This window comes from Bison bison, unplaced genomic scaffold (assembly GCF_000754665.1).
Source record: "Bison bison bison isolate TAMUID 2011002044 unplaced genomic scaffold, Bison_UMD1.0 scf7180017864341, whole genome shotgun sequence".
In the NCBI taxonomy this organism is placed as follows: Eukaryota; Metazoa; Chordata; class Mammalia; order Artiodactyla; family Bovidae; genus Bison; species Bison bison.
The window spans coordinates 4,024,052-4,047,445 of record NW_011494913.1 but is presented as its reverse complement, the minus strand read 5'-3'; the positions used below and the strand labels follow the sequence as shown (position 1 = coordinate 4,047,445).

At 54.0% G+C, this 23,394-nt stretch overlaps 3 protein-coding genes across 3 annotated transcripts in view; all 3 read right to left on the bottom strand.

The window, feature by feature from the left end:
* Positions 1-1,507: 1,507 nt before the first annotated feature.
* FAM25A (family with sequence similarity 25, member A) lies at positions 1,508-9,477 on the bottom strand. The gene is made up of 3 exons (XM_010854391.1): positions 7,984-9,477; positions 2,772-2,834; positions 1,508-1,700 (listed from the first exon to the last, which is right to left on the bottom strand). The coding sequence occupies exons 1-3, from the start codon at positions 8,108-8,110 to the stop codon at positions 1,567-1,569; spliced, it is 324 nt and encodes a 107-aa protein (XP_010852693.1). The 5' UTR covers positions 8,111-9,477; the 3' UTR covers positions 1,508-1,566.
* Positions 9,478-11,767: 2,290 nt separating this feature from the next.
* Positions 11,768-14,063, bottom strand: ADIRF (adipogenesis regulatory factor). Its single transcript, XM_010854390.1, has 3 exons — positions 13,887-14,063; positions 12,149-12,211; positions 11,768-11,960 (listed from the first exon to the last, which is right to left on the bottom strand). Exons 1-3 carry the CDS (start codon positions 13,945-13,947, stop codon positions 11,854-11,856), a joined length of 231 nt encoding a protein of 76 aa, XP_010852692.1. The 5' UTR covers positions 13,948-14,063; the 3' UTR covers positions 11,768-11,853.
* Positions 14,064-19,221: 5,158 nt separating this feature from the next.
* The window catches only part of SNCG (synuclein, gamma (breast cancer-specific protein 1)), a 4,959-nt gene continuing 786 nt past the window's right edge, over positions 19,222-23,394 (bottom strand). Inside the window, exons 2-5 of the mRNA XM_010854389.1 lie at positions 22,907-22,948; positions 22,486-22,613; positions 19,758-19,829; positions 19,222-19,510 (exon numbers count right to left, since the gene is read on the bottom strand). Coding sequence (XP_010852691.1) covers positions 19,490-19,510; positions 19,758-19,829; positions 22,486-22,613; positions 22,907-22,948 — 263 coding nt within the window. The 3' untranslated portion in view covers positions 19,222-19,489. The remainder of the gene's footprint in view (positions 19,511-19,757; positions 19,830-22,485; positions 22,614-22,906; positions 22,949-23,394) is intronic.

Here is a 23,394-nt window from a genome sequence, read left to right as displayed (position 1 = left end):
CAGAGTTGAACATGGTTAATATTTTATATACATACAGACATGGTAACATTTGATATATACATACATATATATTCTACCAGTTTTCTTGTTTGCTTTGAAAAAAATGAACTAGTTCTACATGCATGTTTCACATATTACTAACTCATTTGTACATGTTCCCTAATGATATATGTACATTTTTCTCATTCTTTTTTTTTTTTTCATTTTTCTCATTCTTAACAGCCACCAGGGAAGCCCAAGAATACTTCAGTGGGTAGCCTATCCCTTCTCCAGAAGATCTCCCCAACCCAGGAATCGAACCAGGGTCTCCTGCTTTGCAGGTGGATTCTTTACCAGCTGAGATACCAGGGAAGTCCCTTAACAGCCACAGAGTATTCCATTTCATAGAAATGCAGTAATTGTTATCCAGCCCTTAGATGGCCATCTAAGCAAAAGTCCCATTTTTCATGCTAAGGCATTATAAATACACTAGAGGTAATAAACGTCAACTCGATAGTGTGTTTCAAACCTACCAAGCACAATTAAGCTTGCCAACCAAGTGATTTCTGATTATCACTTTAGGGTGTTTCCAATCTCCTGTTATCACGAATATGTCAGGATGTATCCTCACCCTTTGGGCCTCTGTGTACCTGAAGAATAAAATAAATGCTGCTAAGGGGAACTGCCGTCCAAAGAGTCTGTTCTGATTGACACTAACACTCACAAGTCACATCCTTTTGAGCTTGGGTTTGGATTGGGAGAATTCAAAAGTCATCAGAAACCAAACCAAGATATAAGGTCCAGACACAGCTGGACAGTAGCAAATGTTTGAAGCCAGGACACTGGACATTCCTGGGCCATTCAGAAACTTGTGAAGCCAGTTCTGAAAGAGCATCAGAAATATGGTGAGCAACTAACTTGTTCCACAAAACACCTTTTATGGTACCGATTCATTGATGGCAGGAAGGAGGGAAGGCCAGGCTTTCTTGCCTACTACAGCCAATTTAAGCCTAACCCACGTCTTTGAGCAGAGACTTGACAGAGGCTCCAAAAGGGGGCGGATTCAGTTTCTCCATGACAGTCATGATTCTGTGACTGTCCAGAAGAAACAGTTCTCTAAAGCCTCTTTGAGAACCTGAGCAGCTCAATCTGCCTGATCCTGCCCAGCTCAAGTTGGCCTGTTATCTTCCCTGACTCCTGCAAGAACATTTCAAAGAAAACCCAAAGAACACATAAGCTGAACTGCGGTCCTTTCTTGGGGTATCCCTGAAGCACTGAGGTGTTTGAAAGCTTTGTATAGTTTCTGGGGAAATAGTCTTTTAAGAGATGTAGCACAAACACCAACAGTCCTCAAGAGCTCCTCACTGACATGAAAAATCATCAAGTGAGAGCAGCACATCTGATTAATCTCAGGGACTATGTGACCGCAGTGGGAGCCAGGGTGCTGGCCCCTTGTCCCTGCAGAGGGGACACTCGGGACACAGGCAGTGCTTCCATCCAAATAGGAACAAATCCCGGGCTCAGTGCACACAGTTAACCACAGCTTTTTATTGTGATTCAGGAAGAGCCTGCTGCTGGCAGGCAAGCTCACTGTCCCAGCTTGCCCAGGCCTTCTGCTGCATGCGTGACCGCATTCGTGACTGTGTTGGTCACTGTCTCAGTGACTTCCTTCACCACTTTGTCCCCTGACTCGTGGGCCTTCTTTAAAGCATCAGCAATGGCTGTTGGGAAGGAAGAAGAAGAATGTCCAGGTGAGCAAAGAAAGCAATTCAAGTCACTAGCGTGCTGGTGTCACCTGGAGCGTCCTGTGGGACGTGGCAGTCTCACTGGGCTGCGCCCTGCGCGCGTTGTGGGACAGAGCAGAGCGCAGCTCCCGGATGAAGGCATTCACACTGGGCTTTATTTCTCCAAACAGCCTGCATTTCTCCAACTATTAGTGAGATAGGGCATCTGCTTGTGGGTATACTGCCTACTCAGGCTTCATTTTTCTGTGAACTGTCTGTTTATATCTTTTGGTCATTTTTATCTTGGGTTATCATTTCTACTACAAATATTTTTGTTCACTTTGTGGTTTTTCTTTTGATTTGGCTTATGGTATTTTCTTTTCACTATGGAAATTTTTTAAGTTTTATACTGTCCAATTTAGGAGAAGGAAATGGCAACCCACTCCAGTATTCTTGCCTGAAGAATCCCATGGACAGAGGAGCCTGGTGGGCCATGGTCCATGGGGTCGCAGAAAGTTGGACACGACTGAAGTGACTGAGCACGCACTGTCCAATTTACCTAATATTTCCTTTATGGCCTTTGGATCTCTGTCATCATTAAAAAGATCCTCCATTCTCTGAGACTATGCCAAAATCTATGTTCTTTTCTATGAATTTAATAATTTCATGTATTTATATTTAAGTCCTAATCCATCTGCAAACTATTTTGTTGTAAGGAGCAAGACACACACAAGCTTTGTACACTGTGATACAGAAACATATAAACAAACATATAAACATTTAAATAAATACGTATTTGTACAAATATATAATTTATGTCTCCAATGTTTCGTCCCAGCACACTGCCACCTGATCTTTGGTGACACCATCCTATTAACATTCCACAGAGAGAACTATCTAGATGGCTCCTGCTGTAGCAAGTACAGTGTGAGATCTCAGACGAGCGCAGATAATTGTACCCCAACTGAAAGGAAGCAACCTCGGGGTCAGGCTTTGGCCTGATTAGGCAAGGAACAGGTTGCTGCCAGCACCCAGCTTCCCTCCTTCCCACCCCGAACTTGGCCTTACCTTTCTCTCCAGCCTCCTTGGCATGATCTATCACCTCCTTCACCACTTCCTCCACAACATGAACTGCAAAGACGAGACAAGCCCAGAGTGAGAGCACAGTGTAAGCTGCCTGTCCTCACAGCAGGGCCCAGACAGCCCTGGGTATCAAAAAGGCCTCAGGGATGCTACTCAAGCCAGGACAGGACAAGCTGCTCATCAAGAACCCCCAGCTGGCTTCCTTCAGAGACTGGAGTGGGACCTGGCTGCTAGCAGCCAAGCTGGTAGGGCACAGGGCTCTCCGTGTCCCTCACCCAGCAAGGCCTGGAATGCTGACTAGCAGGCCTTCCTGTCAGCTAGGGACCTGGAGCCAAGGCTGGGCCCATTTCCTGGGTCACCACACCTCTCAGGTGAGCTGCTCTTCTGTCTATGGCTGAATGGGGGCCGCAGCAGGAGGCTGAATGTCAAAGCTTCACCCCCACCACAACCACTCCCCGCCCACGGCAACACCAAGTCCCCCAAAGCAATTCCTCCAATAAGACAAAACTCTCTGCCCTCCTAGGGTGGTAACATGCTAGAACTGAAAGATGTTGGGTCAGAAGAACTATTTCAGATTCTAACTCCTAGAATTAACTCCACTGCTTGGGTTCCCTTGTCCTGGGAATAACACAGCGTTCAGAGAGCTGGTCAGGATCAAAGTGGACGGTCAACAGCGGTTGCAAAGCTAAAATGAAACACAGACATGTTTGCAGCCGTTTAGAAAGAGAACAGCAAACTTGGGCACAAGCTGTTTTTCACAAAATGTCAAACGGGTAGGGCTTGGATCAGCTTCCCTGTATCCAAGGGCCGATGTACAAAAAAGAGTTTCTGGGGACTTTGAACAAACTGAGAATGTCCTTTGTGTAAACTCTGGGGGCTGACTTTGAACACAATCAGACTTGGGGATTCTTAAGCAAGAAATCTTTGAAGCTTTAAAGTTATGGTAAAAAATTAAAATCCACCTTCCTTTTCCTGTAGCATCTATAGGATACTTAGAATAAGCTCTTTTAACATGAAAGCCTCCCACACGCTGCCGGTTTCCAGAGGCAAGGAGTCAAGTCACCAGCTGCTCACCCAGCACCTTGGCTCCCCTCCTGTCCCCTCCTCTGAGCTGCTGCCTCCGTCCCACAGCCACAGACCCCAGGAATGTCAAGCCTGGGGGGTGGGGGGCAAAACAGGTCTGACCAGGAGGGTTGCTGGGGCAGCTGGGGCAACTGGTTTAGCTTCTACAGTCCCCTACCTCCATCCCGATGGAGCTGATCATCCTTGGTTCCCCGTGGGGCCAAAGCCTGCCCCCATCCTGCTGGGGTCAGCTTTTCACTGGCCCAGTCAAGTCTGTCCTGAGTCCCCCATTGGGAAGGAACAGTGCAAGGGGAAAGGAGCCCCAGGGTCCTTACCAGCTTCCTCCGTGGCCTTCTCCGTGCGGTGGGCCAGGCCCTCGGCAGCTAGCTTCCCCAGGCCTCCCAGCATTGTGTGGCAACAGGTAGTAATCGAGCAGGATGCTGGGGCCTGGACCAGTCTGCTTTTATAGATGCCTCTGATGCCCGGCCGGGCGCCGGGACACGAGCGCTCACGCTGGTGGTGAGTCAGCACAGGTTCAGGAGGAAGAAGCTGGGTGGGGCCACCCCACTGCTGTGGCTGGGGAAGTGCTCCTCTGGCAGCATGAGACCCCCACACCCCATAACCTGAGACCCCATGAGGGGCAGGGATGGGAGCATGAGGCCGGACAGAGCTTGGTTCTGGGACATACCCCTCTCCCGAGGTAAGAGGCCTTAGTGTCCTGTGGGGTGAGAGGCATTTGGGGACCTCAGCCCTGCCATTCCCCTGGACTCATGACAGTCTGGGCACAGTTGTGTATCCAGACAAGGCAGAGAACTTCCAGCCTGCTGCCTACTATCCGTAGGGTGGCCTAGGCAGGGGTGTAGCATTTTGTAAGCCTGGGGACCTGGGCAGCCCCCAGCCAGGAATACAAGTGGAGTGGAGGCCGCTGCCCTTCCTATTCCCAACAACTCAGCTCAGCAGAGTGGCCTTGCAGCCTCCACTGGACAGTCTGGGGGAGCAGGGAAAATGAAGGTCATGCCTGGCCCAAGGCAGAGAAGGTTGCAACGTTGACCAGAAGTCTAGTCATCCCTGACTTGCAGTTACCTGGTTCTCACTCACGGGAGCACCTGGATGGCCCAGCACTGAGGCAGCCTGCAGATAAGGGAACCCAGTCCTCCTTGCACTTTGGGGCCTGGCCTCTTGGGGAAGCCCTGTGAAGTCAGAAGTGCCCACCCAAGAGGTCCTAGAGGAGTAAATGGAAGTCCCCGCCACCATTTGGGGATGTGCTTCTGGCTCTAGCAAGAGTTGCCAGAAAGAAGCTCTACCAGTTCCTGAAACATCACATGCTTAGGGAGCCAGACTGCCTTCCAAGTTACTCAGGATGGAGAGAGATGCCTCAGGCCACGTATCACATGCTGCTTCCCTTAGTCACTAGCCCAGCTGAGCCTCAGTTTCTTCATCTATAAAATGGGGGCATCCATGCCTTCCTGGCCTTGTCACTGATAGTTGGTGGGGCCAGGCATGCAAACTCTTGGTAAACTTCCATTCCCACCCTCTTATCAGTGATGTGCTAGGGATGCTTGGCAGTGAGCCCTGACCAACCAATGGGTGGAACAAAGAGTGGCAGGGGTATAAGGCTGCCTCGGAGTGAGAGGGCTAGGAGTCCTGGAGGGAAGGCCCTTCAAGAACTTGCTTATCAAGTCCGGGCCTGGGGCAGGAGTTTGAGGCTGCTCCCTCCACACAGGCTCCCTTACCCCTCAGAGGAGTCCAGGAGGGAGTGGCGGGGTCTAATTAGTGTTTACCTGACACAGGCTTAAGGAGTCGAGGCCCTCCCACATTCCTGAGTGGTGCTGGGAGGCCCTGGGCAGTGGCCAGCCGCCCTAGGGTGGGCAGTGGATAGTATAGCCAGCAGGAACTCTGGGTCACAAGGCCATAGCCCCACACATGCCATAAGCAGGAGCTGATCAGGTCTTAAAAAACTTGGAGAGTCCCTTTAAGAAAAATAATATTGCTATCCATGTGAATACACACACACACACACACACACACACACACACACACACACACGTTTGACCCTGTAGACTCAGAAGTGGCCATGAAAGTGAGGGGCCCTGGAGTTTAAGCAGGTCCAGATGACTCTGGCCTCCCTGTTACATCCAAATCCCAGAGAGCTCTGCTCATGGTTTTGGACAATGCTGCCAAGGATGGGGGCGCTTCTGGCACATGGCTGGTGGGAACTGGCCTGAGAGCCCCGCAGGATGCTCCCTGGGCCCATCAAAGCCCCCTGCCTGTTCCCTCTGAGGTTGTGTGTGTCCTCCACCCCTACGTGGGTCCTTTGTGCTGGACCCCTTGACAGGATGGCAGTGTCAGCCACCAGCTCTGGGATGGCTTCCAGACCCCATGACCCCACCCCGCCAGTGCCCACCCTCGGGGACTCGTCACTGTGGCCCTCTCCTTGGGAGCTCACCAGCTCGACAGGCCCATTAGGGCTCGGCCACTCAGCAGGACTCTGGCCCCAGTCCCAGCTAGGAGCCCTCGGCTACACTTTTCCTCCTCCCTGTCAGACTGCTGTTCCCTTCACTACATCCCCTGGCCCATGGGACCCTCTCCTCCTTAATGCACGGCCCTGGTGTGAGCACCCAGACTCCAGTGACAACATATCACGGCCCCAGATCTCCTGATAAGGCTGGGTTCAGGTACAGATCCCAAATGCGACAGGGAGAGAGAGGGCCTGGAGAGGTCAAGCTGCCCGAGACGGGATCTGGGCCCCAGCCCTTGGTGCTCTGGCCCACTTCTAGTCCCACCAGCCTTCCCACTGTAGCTCTGACCAGCTCCCTGGCCTCTCAGCTCAGCTCAGCCCATCCGGGCTCCCTGACGGTGGACTCCTTTCCAGCCCAAAGAACCTAGGACAGTCTCACACCCTCCTAAGAAGGATTCTGGTCTAAGGGGTTGGGCTTGGGCTACTCCTACCTGGATGAGGTCGGGGTGACTCAAGTAGGAACCACCCCATCTGGGAAGAAGCCTGTCATGATGGGTCCCCACAGAGCAGCCCTTGAACACGGGCAGCCGAGTCAGCTTGTCCTGAGTCAGAAGGTCAAGTCCTACACTTGGGGCTGTGAGAACTGAGCTTTGACAAGCATCAACTAATTATTCAAATGGAATCTGCTCAACAACCCAGTCTGGCAAAGGACCAGATGACTCCATCATCAAGTCAAGGAGGGCCAATTTTTCAGAAGCAATTTGCCAACTGAGCAATGAACAATTCTGGGGGGAAAAAAAGTTAAAGTATGCTTAAATACTTAGGGCTGTCTCACATCTGAAGCATGATAAATTTTTTTTCTCCTGTGACTGCAATTGTCATGAACAGCAAGAGTTTTATAACTGTCAGCCTGCCTATGCTTTCTCCTACTTCTACTTCATGGATTTGAGCTCCCAGTACATACAGAGCCCACGTATCTTATACATACAGACCCCTTCCAGTCACAGGGGAGCCAAGAAGAGATTCCTGGAGACCTGGTTTGTCAGTCACCTAGCAACCCAGCTCTCATACACCCATGGGCAGAGGGCACATCAGAGGGGTAGCTGAGGAAATGGAGAGTTCACAGAGGTGTGGGCAGAGTTAAGGGAGTCAACGAATGATGGCGAGGCTGCTAGGATTTGGAGCAACGGGGGACCCTCGGCCTGGAGGGGCTGTAGACCCTGATGCGAGCTCCAGTTGTCAGAGAGGGTCAGCAGACAGGATCTGCCACTGTCAGCAGAGGAATAAGGCCACTGCCCTGCCATGCCCGGCAAGAAGGGAGCAGGAGGAATAAACTCCTCTCTTCTCCATCTCCTACGGATATCCCCTACAGCCGAACCCAACAAGTCTCGAAGGTAAGGGAGCCTGGGAAATGCAGTTCAAGAGGCAAGTTCCCAGGGCAAGGGCAGGGAGTAAACGGCACAGAGCATGTGGATTCTCTATAAACAGAGAACAGCAGCTTAGCCTGCCAGACTTCCAGGTCTGGAAGCAGCATGACAGCAGCTTACATCCTAAAGAGCCCCATTTCCCCTTCCTGAAACTCCATGGGGCAACGAGGAACAACACAGCAACAAAGACGCAGCACAGCCTTAAATAAATAAAAAGGAGAAATTCCAGTGAAATAGAAATCAGACTTACAGGAATTATTCAGGCTCCTGTGGCAGAAGGCACTGCAGCCATATCTAGAAGACACTCCAGGAAGAAAGCGTGAGCTGAAAATTTCAAACCCAGTTGAGGATAAAGTATAAAGGCTACAGACTAACATTTCCACACATTTAAGAACACAGAATATGGTTCACATGAGCTCTTCTTTCTTAATGTTTAACTTTTTAACCTTTTTAAAAATAGAAAATGCCACACACAAAGAACACCATGAACCCTCATGGACACAGTGCTGTAACCCAAGGGGCCAGACGTCTTCTCAGTTCATCTGAAAATATTTCATTCTTGAGGAAACTTCTAGAGGACTAACTCCAACCAACCAAGAGATAATAGAAAACATTTCAACAGAAAATGGCAGATTGCTTCCAGTATCTTCAGTTACAGATCTAAGACAAAACAAAGGTGTGACAGAATGGAATGTAAATGCCATGTATTTTCACAAAGTAGAAAAGAGACAACTAACAAAAACCAAAAAAAAAGGAGAAAGGGAGAGAAGGTGGAAAGCAGAAAACTCTGCCCTTCTCATCTGTAATTTGATGGGAATCTGAGCTAAAGTCCAAAATGTGATGTTAGTGACTTTGTGCTTGGCTAGTTCAGGGAACTGGGATTTGGAGAATCGGGAACCCCCCAGGAACTGCTACCGCAAGAATCATCTTTGGAGACCTGACCAAGACCCAGCAGGTGCAGTGGCCACAGCCTGCTTCTCCTCAGCCTGTCTGGGATTCACTAACTTCATGAACCTCACGGAGACAGGCCTGGGCTCCTACAGGCTCCCAGGGCTCCCTAGCACCACGTCCACCTTGTCCCAGACATACAGCCAAAGACAAGTCCAACCTGGCCACACCCCCAGGGCTCAGTGTTGGGGGAATCGGGGAATGCAGGGAGCATCCCATGCACAGGGGCAGAGAGACGTGCAGGGGCTGCACTGTAGAGAAGGCACTCGAGTGAGCCTAGCATGGCAATTCTGTTATCTGGTAGGAGAACCACCGGACCATCATCCCTGCTTTCATTCGGCGGATGCTGCCAGAGCCCCACGCTAGGCACTGGGCACGCACTAATCAGCACAGGGGACTTGGCTGGGCCTGTGTACAACCATCACAGCAAAACACACAGGAGAGCCCCTCACCACCAGCAGCGGCCGGACCCATTCTGTGTTTGTTGGGGGCCAATCTGGGAAGCTGAGATCTGACGGACGAAAGAGCAGCAGCCACCTAGACAAGGGTGATTTATAAGGAAGGATGGACAGCATTCCAGGTAGAAAAAAAAACAGCACACATAGACTGAGGTGAGCTGAAGCATGAGGCCAAGGGAAATGAACAAAGGTCAACATGGCTGCAACTGAGAGGGAGGGGGCATTGAGCAAGGAGGCTGAGGAGGTGAGTGAGGCCGGCAAATGAAGGATCTTACTATCATTGAGGCAACATCAGGATTTCAGCTTTCCTTTGTAATAGAAACATACTTCACAGCACCTTCCTGGCTTCCCTGGTGGCTCACACGGTAAAAGCGTCTGCCTGCAATCCTGGAGACCAAGGTTTGATTCCTGGGTCGGGAAGATCCCCTGGAGAAGGAAATGGCAATCCACTCCAGCACTCTTGCCTGGAAAATCCCATGGACGGAGGAGGCTGATAGGCTACAGTCCATAGGGTCGCAAAGAGTCGGACAGGACTTCACTTTCACTTTCACAGCAGCTTAAACGATAAGAAAACTGATCCTTTTGCCTAGTGTGCACTGGTTAAGTTAGGGACTCAATAAAATAACTTGGGATATAGGTTCTTTTCATACTTCTGCTCTGCCCTAATCAGCCAGTTGGCTTTTCCTCTGGCTCCTTCCTCCTGAGGTTAGAAGTGGCTGCCAGAGTTCTAAGCATCATTTCCGGTCACAAAAATGTCCAGTGGAAGAGGAAGAAATGCTTTGTCTTTTTTTTTTGAGGATGAAAAACCCTTTCCTAGAAGTCTCCTGGTCCTCAGACCCGACTCCTCCTCTCTTGGTCTGAGATGGCTCACACACTCATTCCTAAAGCCAACACTCAGAAGGAAAACAGGATTAAGAAAGACTGTTGGGCCAACTGGGATTTCTCCTGAGTCAGTCAGGGGAAGGTTGCCTACCAAAAAGGATCTGAGGGCTCTGACAGTTCAGCCCCACCGGCCTCGAGTGTGGCCCCATGTGATCTCTCCCAACCCTGGCATCCTCTCCTGGGGGCAGGGGCTCCTGGAGATGCTGGATGCACCTCCACATTACTCCAGGTGTCTCTTCCAGGATCTTCCCTTTAGGTCTTTGCCCGTTTTGTAGACCAGGTGAGGCCTTCTTTGGGGAAGTCAGAAACAGGAACAAACCATGAAACTGAGCTTGGCCCTGGGGTGAGGGTGACAGATACCAAAGATTAGGGAGAGAACCTATTGCTTCCTTGGGAGGGATCTCGGATTGGAGAAAGGAAAGGTCCCCGGGGCAGATGGCTACACGCAGAAAGACGTGGGCTGGGGGGTGCGAAGGGGAGGGCTGCGGGGGTGGACACGACACTGCCCCCTGCTGGCAGGTCGCGGAAAGCCTCTAGGAAAGTATGAAGCAAAGACGAAGCTTTTTTTCTATCAGTCTCCCCTGAACTGGAAGTGCCTTGTAGCCAACATCTTGTAGCCAGAGTTGAAACGGCATGGCTATGTACTCGTCCAGAAGAGAACAAGATCATACGGACGGAGGGAACAGTGTGTACAAAGGCGGGGAGGTGGGGAAAGGGAATGGGGCGTTACCAGCCAAGGTGTGCCAAGGGTTCGGATGAAGAGGGCCGCCAGCGCCCGGCGCCAGGGCTGGGCTTATCCTGCGGCAACGATGAGTCACCCACCAGCAGGATTTACCCAGAGCTGGTATCGCGTGCATGAACACGTAGACACGTGCAGGGGAGGTTGGAGGGAATAAAGTTTGCGCCAACTCTAGACCGTCTTGGGGACCTGCCCGACAAAAACGCCGGTCTCCACCCTAGGTCAGAAGATACCGGTGCATCCGGAACGGAAGGGGTGCCAACGGGAGTGGTCTAGCGCGCGCACGCACTCTGCCGGGTGCCTGCGCTTCAGGCTCACGTGCAACACGCTCACGTGCACCGCCCTGTGCGCCGCAGGGCCCTCCCAGGGGGCGTGTCGTGGGCGGAGCTCTTGGCGGCCGCGCCAACCAACTCAATCGGGCGGGCCTAGGTCTTCGGGGCGTGTCCTCGCCCTCCTGCTGCCGCCCGGTGACTCACCGCTGGGTGCGGCAGTCGCACAAACACCGGACGGGCTGGTTAGAGTGGCTAGGGCCAGAACCACTCCCCTGCGTCCCCTGTCTTCCCCGAGAGTTCCTGCCGCTTGAAGTCCTCGCCGGCGCCCAGCTCTGGATTGCCTCGATGCTCCGAGCCTCCTGGCTCAGCTCACTGGGAGAAGTTCCCGAGGCCGTGGCCGTTGGAACCTATAGTCCCCCGCCCAGAGCTGAGCTCCTCGAGGATCTGGAGTATGCCCTTTCTAGGAAGGGCCGGGTTCCTGGAGCTGGGAGAGCGGTTTTGGAATCGGGGGCGGGGAGAGGCACGTACCTAAATGGGGTTTGAACTTAAAATAAGGGAGAGTGGGGATATGCGGTTGAGAAAAGGAAAATGAGTTCTTGGACAACCAGTCTATATTTCCTCCGAATTTGGAATGCCAGGACTGTCTCTGGACTAGGGGCTGAGTTTCTGGGCTGAGGCTCTACTCTAAGCGAGGGAGAGCTGGGCCCGTGTAGGAGTCATGAAGTGGGCACAGGGTAGGAATATATGTTTTAATGAGGTGGCCCACCAAGAGCCTGCCAGAGCTCCGGGCCTCGAAGGGAGTCACGCATGTCTCCCTTCTGTCATTTCAGGAGGCCAAGTTTTTTCCCAAAACCCGAGAAAGTCTCAGAGGCCTGGTTAGCAGTCTGGTCGATGGTTTCCTGGGTAGTCTTGGCAACCTGGTCCATGGCTGGGGAAGGAAGGAAAGAGCAGTTGAGGGCGGGACCCTGGGGAACCACAGCCATGCAGGGTTAGCCTCCCCTGGGGCTCCCTCCCCAGGAAGCAATGAGGACAGAGGGTCTGCAGAGGAGACAGTGCTGGGTGGAGTATGGAGGTGTGCTGGGCTATCCACCCTCTTGCCCACCAGCCCCACCAGACCTTTCTGCCCTGCTTCTGTGGCCTGATCCACCACTTGCTGAACCGCTGTTCCGGCCGATGTCACTGGAACAGAGAGATGTGGGCTTTAGCTCTTCAGATACCACTAACCACAGGGGCTCCACCTGCCAACCCCATCTGTTCTCTAGAGTAGACTGTCCTACATGCCCAAGGATGGATGCCATTAAGGTAAAGTCCTTTGACCAAGGCTACTCAGTCAGTGAGGGGCATGAGCCCTTTCCATGACTCCAGGGTATTATTCTTGTTTATTTATAACTCTGGGCTCCTCTCCTCTGGCTTGCTTCCCTTGCGATCTTCAGGACTGCTGAGAAAATATCCAACAGAGGAAGGAAGGCAGGGCAGGGCCAGGCTGGAACTGGCATCTGGGCTGTGGCTGCTGCTGGGCATGGCCCAGGAAGAGCCCTGCCCCCTTTAACAACTTCTCCCCTAGAAGCTTGGCCCAAATGCCTGAATTCCCACCACTGGGACTTCTACTTTGTAAGGCATTCTCACTACCTCCTCTCTCTGTGCCCTTCCCCAGAGGGCACACAAGCAATGACTGCCAGTTGCCTCTGTGGGCAGGCCGCTTAAGGCATTAGGAAATGAAGTGCAGGAAATAGGTGAAACTTCCAAGGTCAGGCCATCTCCTCTATACCAGAGTTTATACCTGTGGAGAACAGGGTTTCCAGGAGCTCAGATGTGTCCCCCCTGCTGGGTAGGCAGACAGGTGCTCTGGCCTTCAGCGATCTGCTCATCTACTGCTAAACAGTGAAAGGCCTACCTTACCCAGACCCTAGGGGCCAGGTGCACAGGGGCCAGGCAGGCCCTGGATATGCTGCTCACAGACGTCCCTGGGCTCCTTGTCTGACACAGCACAGTCAGGACCACAGGGAAGGAGCCTTTGCACTCAGCCTACAGATGGGAAAAGTAAGGGCCAGAAGGAAGGGTGCTGTAAGCAGAGGCTTCCTGCTACCCTTTTAGCCTAGCGGAGCAACTGTTCGCTTTCCTAGGGCACTGATGAAGGATGGGGTGGGTTTAGGTGTTGTCTGCTGACTGGGATATGCATAGGACTGATTGGGAGCTGGAGTCCCAGGGGAGGCCGAGCCGGAACTGGAACAGGTGCTGCTGGCGCACCCAGAGTCTCCTCACATCCCCTACTCCCCGTCCATCTTCACCCCCAAGGTGTGTAAGCTCAGGTCTGAGGAGGAAAGAGCTGGAGCTGGCGACTAAGACTAGTGACCTGCCTTGGCCACGTGAGGGTGGGAAGGTCCTCTGGGTGAGGACTTAAGAGGAAATTAGTATTGGGGGGAAGGGAGGAGTGCTCAAAACAAAGCCCAGTGGGAGTCTGGAGCTGCTTCCCTCCGCCCATCCTGGTTCTATGGGCCTCTGGGACCCTGGCGGGCAGAGATCGCCTGGTGGCAGAGTCCGCGTTCCCCGCGGGCCTTCACTCTCCCAAGGGCCCGAGTGGGGCCACTCCCCGCCTTCGCAGCCTCCTCGGATTGGCTCTGGCAGTGCCCAGTGCGTCACCCCGCCCAGGCACCGCTGTTCTCCCGCTTGCCTCAAGGCATCATTCCTGGGCTGGTCGGGGTGGGCGTCCTGCCAGGTCCCTGCAACTCCGGAGAGAGCCCTTCCCAGCCGGAGCCACCCCCACCCGCTCGACTTTCCGGCTGCACAGTCCCCTGGCTTGCGCCCCCCAACCCCCGGGTCTATCGGGTGCGCCCGCGTCGAGCTCTGTTCTCACCCGCTTCCTGGGCCGCCCCCTCCACTTGCTTCTTCAGGTCCTGCAAGCCCTTGCTGGCCATGGCTGCGGGGGGTCTGCGAGTGGTTAAGGGTAGCCGCAGCGACGTTGGATCCTGCTCAAAGCGGCTGCGACCCGAGCGCCAGCTCTGGTTTTTAAGGCGCCCCAGGGCCGGCCCCTCCCCACACGAAGGGGGGTTGGAGGGGGCGCGGGGCGGTTCCCAGCACTCAGGGGAGTGACCGGGCCCTGCTCCAGTACCCGCCAGCCCGAAAGCACATCCTGGCCTCAGGCGGGCCGTGATGGGAAAGCGGAGAGGGGTGCCAACTAGTGTCTGAAGAGGGGCTCGGGGCTGCAGAGGGGCTGGATCGGGGATCGGGACAGTGGCTGGGGGCACAAGGGGGCGCACCAATCTTCCTCCACCGGGTGGTCGCGAGGATTCCCCAGCCTGGGAGGGGTGAGGGAGGTGGGGATCATCACCAGGTGGAGTTGTAATTAAGAGCAGCTGCTTTTTATTAAGTATTTACTTTGTGCCTGGCGCTGTGCAAACGCTTCCAGCCTCTTGTGTAACCTTTACAACAAGCTCTTGGAATGGGAGTTAGTAGTTTTTAGGAAGAAGAGGAGGCACAGAGGGTGATTTAGGTCTCACCAAAATTCACATGGCAGGGACTCAAGTCTGAGTCAGTGGGCTGTAAACCCTAGGGCCCTGACCAATGCCAAACCAGCAGGCCCCACGCACTCAGCACGCCCCTGGACACTGCAGACTGGCAGATGCCATCTGCCCAACTGCTGCTGGGACAGGGGTAGGATGGGGGGGCGTGCAGTGGAGAGACTGTGGAGTAAGTCCCACCCTCCTTCCGTAGAGGCCAGTCACTGGCGACTCAAGTGACCCTTGAGTGACCCTCAAGTGACTCCTCGTGTGGCCCTGACTGGGGACCACACAGATCCAAGTGGAGGGGGAATAACAGAAAGGGCCGTCCACCTGTGTCCAGCCGAGGCAAGGAAATCGTTGTCGGTCACCAAAGCCCAAGGACTTGGGTGGAAAGTACCCCAGACCACACTGCGAGTAAGGGAGCGGCCCAGCTACAGGTTGCTCAAGTCAGTTTTCCCGGGACTGAGCCCGGGGCTCAGGGATGGCCAGAGGGCCTCGGAGGAGGGAGGGTCATTTAGTGACTTGGGTGTCAGTAGGGCAGCCAGGGATCCCAGGGACAACAAAACAACTCTTGAGGCACAACCTCCTGATGCTCAAGGCTGCAGGTCAGGCCAGCCCAGCGCTCTTCCACTCGAGTTGGCCACTGGAGCCTGGAGGCCACCCCCTCAGCCTGTGACTGGACCCTCTTTAAGGCCGCTCTCTGATTAACCCTTTCTGGGCCTGTCTCTGCATGTCTGTAGGAGTCCCCCCTATTTTGGAGCTCTGGGAAGTCTTCGCTTACTCAGGGCCACTCAACTGGGCCACATCCTGCCTAATAGATAGGGAGAAGTGACTAAGTCATGGAGGGTCGGCCTCTGGTGTGGGGTATCTGGAGAACACGCACACACACATGAAAAATTGATTAACGGAGGGTTTCTGGGCCAGAGGAAGGGGCAGGCCCTGAGATCTGCTTAGGGGGAAGGAGATCTGGTGGGGGGAACGGAAACCAAACACAGACTAACAAAGCAACTGCCCTGCCCTGCGCGCATCCCTCCCTGCCAGGAGCCTGGTCCAGCCCTGAGCTCTAAGGGCTAAGGCGAGCCCACCTGACTCTTCCTTCAGTATTCCGGAGAGCCCCATCCAGCCCCTGCCCCAGGCCTGCCAGCCCTCCTGAAAAACCGCTGCTACCACTAATCCCTTTAGCCAGGAAGACCTTTTACACTGCTCCAAGTTAGCTCATTGCTGAACTGCTGATGCTGTTTGGCACCAGGCCCTGTGGGCAAAGAATGAGATAGGCAACAGCCTCTGTGGGAGGGACTACCAGGCCCAAGCAGGTGATGAGAGGCAGCTGAATGGTTCTAAAGCAGCAGGCACTGAAGTCAGACCCCTTGAGTTCAGATACCCGCTAGAACAATTTCCTTCATCTCTCTGAGCCTCAAGCCTCAGTCCTTCATGGTGGGGGGCACAATAACAGAATCTCCCCCAGGGTGTTATGGTGAGGATTAAATGGGCTGATGGATGCCTGACACAGCTGAGGGTCCATGGTTGGGGATGGTGGGAACGGCGGGCCCCTTAATCTTGCTAATTCTTACTCATCCTTCCAGTTACATCAAAAATGTCACAACAGGGAAGGCTTCCCTATCACAGATTGGATGAGGCATCCCAGTCTGGGCCTCGCAGCATTCTGTATTTCCCTACATGACACGCACAGTACTTCAGTGTTATTGCTTTTCAAATTCTCTTTCCTCTGCAGGGAAGCAAGATCTGCCGCTCTAAAATGTCTCTTTGAAATGCAGGCTATTTCAAGCTGAAAACAAGGCCCAAAAGACTCAGGAAGAAACTTTGACCTTTCCCCTTGGTTGCCTAGAGAATTAGGTTAGAGGGTCTATTACAGTAATAGAACTACACCATGGGTAACTAGTACATTAACTAGGTATATAGACAGGCAGAAACTGAGAAAAGTCTATTTGTTAACATTCCTCTCTGTGTCCCATTTTCTGTACATGGCCTGGCAAACATTTGTTTCCCGAACACTTGCTTTCCATCTTCATGTCAACTGCCTTCCTCCCCAAACAACTAGCCCCAACACCCTCTTTTGTCTTTAGCTAAAGATGATATTTCAGGTGACTGTTTCAGCCACTTTGATGGGTTACTCAGCTTCCCTGGGTCTCTCGTGTATACATGCTATTGAACTTTGATTTTCTCCTGTCAGTCTGTCTCACATCAGTTTAATTCTCTGACCAGCCAGAAGAACCTAGAAAGGTAAAGGAAAATTTATTCCTCCCCAACACCTCCAAGATTCTGAGCAATGGAAGAAACCATATCTAGTTTGCTTAGTTTGGTTCCTTGGAGTCAAACACCTTACCTGATACATAGAAGATGATTGAAAAATCTGTTGTAGCAATGTCAGAGGAGGTCATCAAGACGATGTAACTACCGGTTGCCTCGTGAGCTGGACCTGAGCAATCAGAGGCTCCCCACCCTCTCTCCTGTCCTTGGAATAGAACACAGACTTGAGAGAGTAAGATGTTGTTGAAACCCTCTTGAATCGAATATATGACTGCATTCATGTGTGCTAAGTCGCTTCAGTCGTGTCTGACTCTTTGCTACCCTATGGACCACCAGGCTAGCCCACCAGGCTCCTCTGTCCATGGGATTTCCCAGGCAAGAATGCTGCAGTGGGTTGCCATTTCCTTCTCCAGGGGACCTTCCTGACCCAGGGATTGGACCTGTGTCTCTTGCATTGCAGGAAGGTTCTTTACCGATTTAGCCATCAGGGAAGCCCGAATATATGACTGACTCCAGTCAAGCCCTCTGTTAACTTTTAAGATTCTGGTGGGTTGGAACATAGATCTATTCATCTTGCGGCTGCCAAGACAAGTCTCATATGTATGTTCTCTTATTACAATTGCCACCTACCAAAAATAGAAAAGAGGTACGGGTCACCTGGGGCTTCTTGGAGAAAGAGAGGGATGGGAGAGAGCAGTTACTCCTCTAGGGAAGTCAGGTACAGCCCCACAGAGCTCACAGCACATAATAGAGGGCTTAAAAGTAAAGCACACCGCAGGTGCTCATGGGATGGGGAAGAATCTTCCTGGACCAGGCAACTTCGTTGTTGGATCACAGGAACAGGTCTTAAATATGTGTCCGGGGGCAGAGGTGGGAGTTGGGACAAGCAGCAGGGACCCTTCCACGTTCCCTCAATAGAGGAGAGGGTATCAGAACCCCAGAAGCCCAGTAGTATCCTCCTCCTGCAGTTACCTGAGAGGACCTGTCTCCTCCGCTTTCTCTCAGGCACACCCAGCCCCTTGGGCCTTCTTCCTGGGGCATGCACAGGCCTGCTGATGAGCAGTCTGAACCTGGGAGCAGGAACACCCCTGACTGCCCTGTGCCTCTTCAAGACCCTTCACTCCTCCCATGGTAGAGTTTGCACGGCTGCGAGACCAGCAGCTCACTGCTCCTTTCTGCCTCCTCAGCGCTGGATGCCCCTGACTGCAAACTGGGATACAATGAAGCTCGGCTGTTTGGCTTTGCAGCCCCCAGGGCTGCCCTTGACCTCTGCTCTCCACCATGGAGGGAGGATGAGCAAGTGGTCTGGACTCAAGCTTCAGCGCCCCCACCCAGGGCTGGAGACCTGGGGCAAGCCACTTAGGTGCTTTGAGCCCAGACTGGGTGTTAAAGGGAAAGGAACCCTGCTGTCCACTTAGCCACCTCTGAACAAGACTCCAGGGCATGATGCCCATAGCCTTTCATGTAGGAAAACAACCACTCGGGTCCCTGGGTTGTTTTGAAGTCTTGGGGATGGTGGCATCTGCCGTAAGGCCACTGCAGCCCACGCAGTCTGGGTGGACATAGCACAGCATGACGCGAATCAGCTGTGTGGCTCTGCGGTCAGGCCACCTGGCCTTCTGCCAGGCCCCAGCTTCTTAGCTCTGTGCCCTTGGGCAAGTTACTTAACCTCTCTGTTTCTTAGTTCAGTTTCGGTGAAACTTGGGACGTACTAACAATTGGTTTTGAGGATTAAAGGAGGTAAAGCACTTAGTGCAGTGTCCCACATCTGGGAGGAGCCCAACAAATATTTTGACTCTTTTTCTCTCTAGGCGGATGCTTCCTCTCCTGCCTCTCAACTGTTGTGTTTTCTAATGATCCTTGACAGGACTCTGCTGAAGGAAGGGAAAGCCCAGCTCCAACCTGGTAGGGAGCTCAAGGCTGGGTGGGGACAGGAGGGAGGAACTCTGGGGTCATGTCCTTCTTTGCCAAGGAGGATGCAAAAAGTCCTCGCTATGAGTTTAGACTTCGCATCTTTCAAAGTTACCATCTGCTTCAGGGATGGGTGCTAGGTGTCCCTGTTCCCAGAAGGACAACTGGCTCCAAGGACACGCCCCAGGGGCCCAGGAGGACCCCTGCCATCAGAGCGGTCCATCCCTGCAGGGTGAGTCAAAGCTCAAAACCTGGGACATCCTGGTCTCATGCTGCAGCAGACAGCATGTTCTCGAGGTTGTTCGCGGGAGCCGAAAAGCAGGGCCGCCACCTGCGCGTTAAAAGGCAATGGTGGGGGCGGGGGCGTCTCTGCAGGCACTGCGTGCTCTCAGAAGGTGCTGGAAATGCCCAGTGCATCCCTGAAGCATACCTGGCCCAGCCCCTGTTCCTGGGAGGGCCCAGGGGGCATCTTCGTGAACAAGGCAGAACAGAGAGAAGAATGAGCAGGTATGCAGTGGGGATTTGAGTTTTATTTGGAATCATTAAAATCATAAAAAAAAAAAATTCACAGTAGCATCTGTGGGTATCAGAAAGATCAGAGGGTGGTGGACAGGGATAAGGCTAGGGAGCTGACGGCACAGGGGGACAGCCTGTGGGGGGCTGGATGAGGGTGTGGGGAGCTGGGCAGCTCTGTGGGTCCTACTCCAGGACCAGACACCCCTTGTGCCAAGAGGCGATGGCATGCTCCTCAGGGCCTCTGCAGATCACTGGCAGCCTTCTAATCTCCCCCACTCTTGGTCTGGAAGAAACAGTGACTTTCACACATGGCTCTGGGGCCCCACCCCTCAGTGGTTACCCTGGCTTGGGGAGTGGGGAGGAAGGGTGTCATCTATGCCTCTCTGCCCTGAGGAGGTTATTCATGAGGGGATCTCACACTCAGGCTCAGGAGGCTGCAGGTCAGGAGGCTCCCCTGTGGGTTCTGGGACCCTGAGAGGGAAGCAACTTGCCCAGGGACCCCTGTGTTACCCCAGGGATCCAGCTCCTACCTCCTCAGCCACTTGCTCTTCCGCTTTGGCCGCCTCATCCTCCTGTGAGGGGACAGGTTGCTTCAGGGCCTCCTGTGGAAAAGCAAAGGGGATGTGGGACCAGGTGGAGGGTGCAGAGCTTCACTACTCTGACCTCAAAGAAGGAGGTCCTCATCACTACCTGGGGGGCTGGGAGGGAGGGAGGTGTGAAGGCCAGATTGGCCTTGGAGGTGATGGAACCTCATGCAAGGGTTCCCTGGGGGGCTGGAGGGGAGGGAGGTGTGAAGGCCAGATTGGCCTTGGAGGTGATGGAACCTCATGCAAGGGTTCCCAGTGGGGGCTGTCTGATGATGCCAAGGCCTTCTGGGAGTACCAAGTATCCTTGAGCCCAGCCTCACCCCCAGAAGCCAGCAGTGAGTCCCTGACAGTCCCTGACTGGGCCTCCTCCATGAGCAAGCCTAGTGATGTGGGTGGGGTGGGCAGTGGCCTCTGAAACCCCGGGCCTGACCCCACCCTCAGTGTTCCTGAATCACATGACCACATACCCTTCTCCTACTGTGATCCTCAAAGACCCCTGGAAGGAAGGGCACGTTTCCACTGTTCACATGGGGGCCCCATGGCCAGAGAGGCCAGGTATTCAACTCAAGGCCTCAGAGCTCAAAGCCGTGGGGCTTACAAGGATCAGGTCTGGCTTGCTCCAGGCCTAATCCTATCCCCAGTAGCATGAGTGCTTCCCTCTTTCCTTCTCCCTGCCTCCTGGATGGGCATGGGCTCAGGCTGGTCCCTCAGGTGGGACCAGCAGGGTTTATATAATCCTCTCCCACTTCCTGTCTCCTTCTATCTACCTACACCCAACCAGACCCTTGCCTGAGATGGTGTCCTGCCTTGGGGTGATCGCGTGATAACTGATAGCTGGGGCCAGACTGGATGATCAACTTGGATCCTGGGCTCAGCACTGACCTCTGGAGGGTCCTGCCCCCTCAGGGCTACCATGGTGTCCTCCTGCCCTTTGGTGGACTGAGGCAGCCAGAATTGGGGGAGGCTCCTCAGACAAAGTACAGGCGGCCACGTGTCCTGGCCGCCCCAGGGTGGGCGCATGAGGCCGGGGCATGAGCAGTCAGTCAGACAGGTGGCCAGTGCTGCCTCCTTCTGCGGTTCACTGGACAGCGAGTCATGGATGGTTTTGGGCTGTCACCAAGAAATATCTCCCTTGAGGTACCCAAGGGCTCACCAGCCCTCCTCCAAAGTCAGCGAGGAGTGTCCAGGCTTCTGCTCAGAGGCCTCAGGGGCAACCTGGCCCCATTCTAAGGCCTCTTTTGCTGGGGTGGGGGAGGGGCCTGGGGTCTCCTGGGGTACATCTGGGTCCTGCCTGGGGTCACTGATGATAATGATGATACAGTCACCTCCTTTTGTTGGGTATTCACCATAAGCAAGGCGAAGCTGCTTCACGGGGCTCTGTTTTCCTATATCATCACAGCCCAGTGGGATGGATACTCAGCACACACCCCCAACAAGCATTTTACAGCTGAGAATATGCAGGCCCAGGGAAGTCGAGTAGCTTCCCAAGGTCACAGGCTAATAAGAGCTGGGACCTAAGGGAGGGGGCACCTGCCTGCTCCTAGAGTCTGGAGATCCTGTGACCTCGGTGCTGTGCCCAGAGCCAGAGGCAGGGTCACCGCCTACCCTTCCACTAACCCACTCCAGGGATTCTTAGTGCTGGGTACCTAGGACTCCACTGGCCCCTAGGGGCCTGTGCCAGTTAGGGTGGAACTTTCTAAACAACATCTGCTTATACATCTGGGAACAGCTCATCTCTGGAATAGGAAAACCTCCTGCCCCAAAAATGAACTGGCTCCCACCACAATCTCCTCCTGTCTCACTCAGAGTCTCTCTTCAGAGCATAGGTTTTGGAGCCAGGCTCCCCGCCTCCCCACAAATTGCCCCTGTGCTCTCTGCTGCCCAGACACACACACGACCAGGCACGTACACATGTCCACAAAGAGAGGCAGAGGGTGTGGTCAGAACCTCACTGTTTTCCCGTCACCAGGGGGCGCTGCTTCACTGCACCTCTTTGCAGGAGGAGGCCCAGCCCAGCATGGCTCTGGAGGGAGGCTGGTCACTGGGTAGGCGGTGACTTAGCAGCTCTGATCTGGTGTCCACTGCCTGTGGGAGGCTGCCTGTCACGACGTGGGGCTCACAGGACCCTGCTTTCGCTAGTAAAATGTGGTGTCTCCTAAATGCTGAGCACCACCGAGTGGGCGTGGTTTTGACCTTCACTTTCCAGTTGGGCCCTCCATTGCCCCCCACACAGGGGTGACTGTGAGGTTCCCGGGATGTGACAACACCAATCACAAACCAGGGCCCCTAAGTCTCCATTCCCCTGTATGTTGCTGCTGCTGCTAAGTCGCTTCAGTCGTGTCCGACTCTGTGTGACCCCAGATACGGCAGCCCACCCCGTCCCTGGGATTCTCCAGGCAAGAGTGCTGGAGGGAGTTGCCATTTCCTTCTCCAGTGCATGAAAGTGAAAAGTGAAAGGGAAGTTGCTCAGTCGTGTCCGACTCTTAGCGACCCCATGGACTGCAGCCTACCAGGCTCCTCCATCCATGGGATTCTCCAGGCAAGAGTACTGGAGTGGGGTGCCATTGCCTTCTCCGCCCTGTAAGTTAGTGGGATGATAATGCTTCTTCCCCAGCTGGCCTCCGTGGGCCCAGGAGACAGGACAGGCCCCGAGCTAGGGACTGGATCTCACCTTGTGCACCACTCCAGAGGTGACTGCAATGCTCTCCAACTCCCCCACAGTCTTGGTGGCCACGGTGTTGACACTGGAGACCACGGCCTCACTCACAGCGTTGGCCTGCTCCTTGGTCTTCTCAGCCACTGTGGGAGGAATCTGGCAGGCGTTGGCCCTGATCCCACCCAACCCGGCTCCGGCCTGCCCTGGGCCCTCAAAACTCTGCTCTACTGGAGACCTAGGCTGTCCTCTTTCTGACTCCCTGGAAAGTCTGATGATGATCAGGTGGTCCACCCTGGGCCTACCTCCAGCTTCTGGAGGCCTGGGTCCTAGTACAGCAAGGGGGTAAAGAGGGCCCCAGGCTTGGGTCTTTAGTAGCCAGGTGCAAAAGTCTCCTGATGTCCCACCCTCCATGTCTGCCGGTCCTGGGTCACCTTACCTGAAGTCACACTCTGCACAACACCCTCTTTGGTCTTAGCTCCTGTGGAGGAAAGGGAGGTGTCAGCCCAAGCCCACTCCAGGTGTTGGGAGGGGAGTGGTCAGGGCAAACACACCACAGAACAGCTGGACAAGCTGCAGAGTCGGTGGGGAGGGCGGATGGTGTCCGGGGGCCAGCCATCCTTTCAAAGGCCACTTCCTGCTATGTCTGGAGGAAGGGGATGGATGGGAAGTGGACAGGACAGGATGCAGGGAAGAGAGAGACCAGCCTGAGGTAGGGTCTGGTGGGTGGACCTCGAGTGGGTGTGGCCTGGGCCTCGGAGCTGGGATTGATAGGGTCAACAAGAGCTGAGTCATCAGCTTGGCCTCCTCTTTGGAAGGAGCTGAAGGGGAAGGGGGCTTGGGAGGCTGGCCAGGATGCTGAGGGTCCATCTCATCTCCCCGAGGTAGCCCTTCTTTCTGGGCAGGGTGCGGACCTACGGCCCGGCT

What these genes read in the sequence shown, in the direction of transcription:
- FAM25A (XM_010854391.1), bottom strand. Translation starts at nt 8,110, where the DNA reads ATGTTAGTCTGTAGCCTTTATACTTTATCCTCAACTGGGTTTGAAATT. An exon ending in CAGGAGCCTGAATAATTCCT is followed by an intron (nt 2,835 to 7,983) that starts GTAAGTCTGATT and finishes TCGTCTTTGCAG; the next exon opens with TTCATGTTGTGGAGGAAGTG. An exon ending in CAAGGAGGCTGGAGAGAAAG is followed by an intron (nt 1,701 to 2,771) that starts GTAAGGCCAAGT and finishes CCTTCCCAACAG; the next exon opens with CCATTGCTGATGCTTTAAAG.
- ADIRF (XM_010854390.1), bottom strand. Translation starts at nt 13,947, where the DNA reads ATGGCCAGCAAGGGCTTGCAGGACCTGAAGAAGCAAGTGGAGGGGGCG. An exon ending in GGGGGCGGCCCAGGAAGCGG is followed by an intron (nt 12,212 to 13,886) that starts GTGAGAACAGAG and finishes TCTCTGTTCCAG; the next exon opens with TGACATCGGCCGGAACAGCG. An exon ending in CACAGAAGCAGGGCAGAAAG is followed by an intron (nt 11,961 to 12,148) that starts GTCTGGTGGGGC and finishes TTCCTTCCCCAG; the next exon opens with CCATGGACCAGGTTGCCAAG.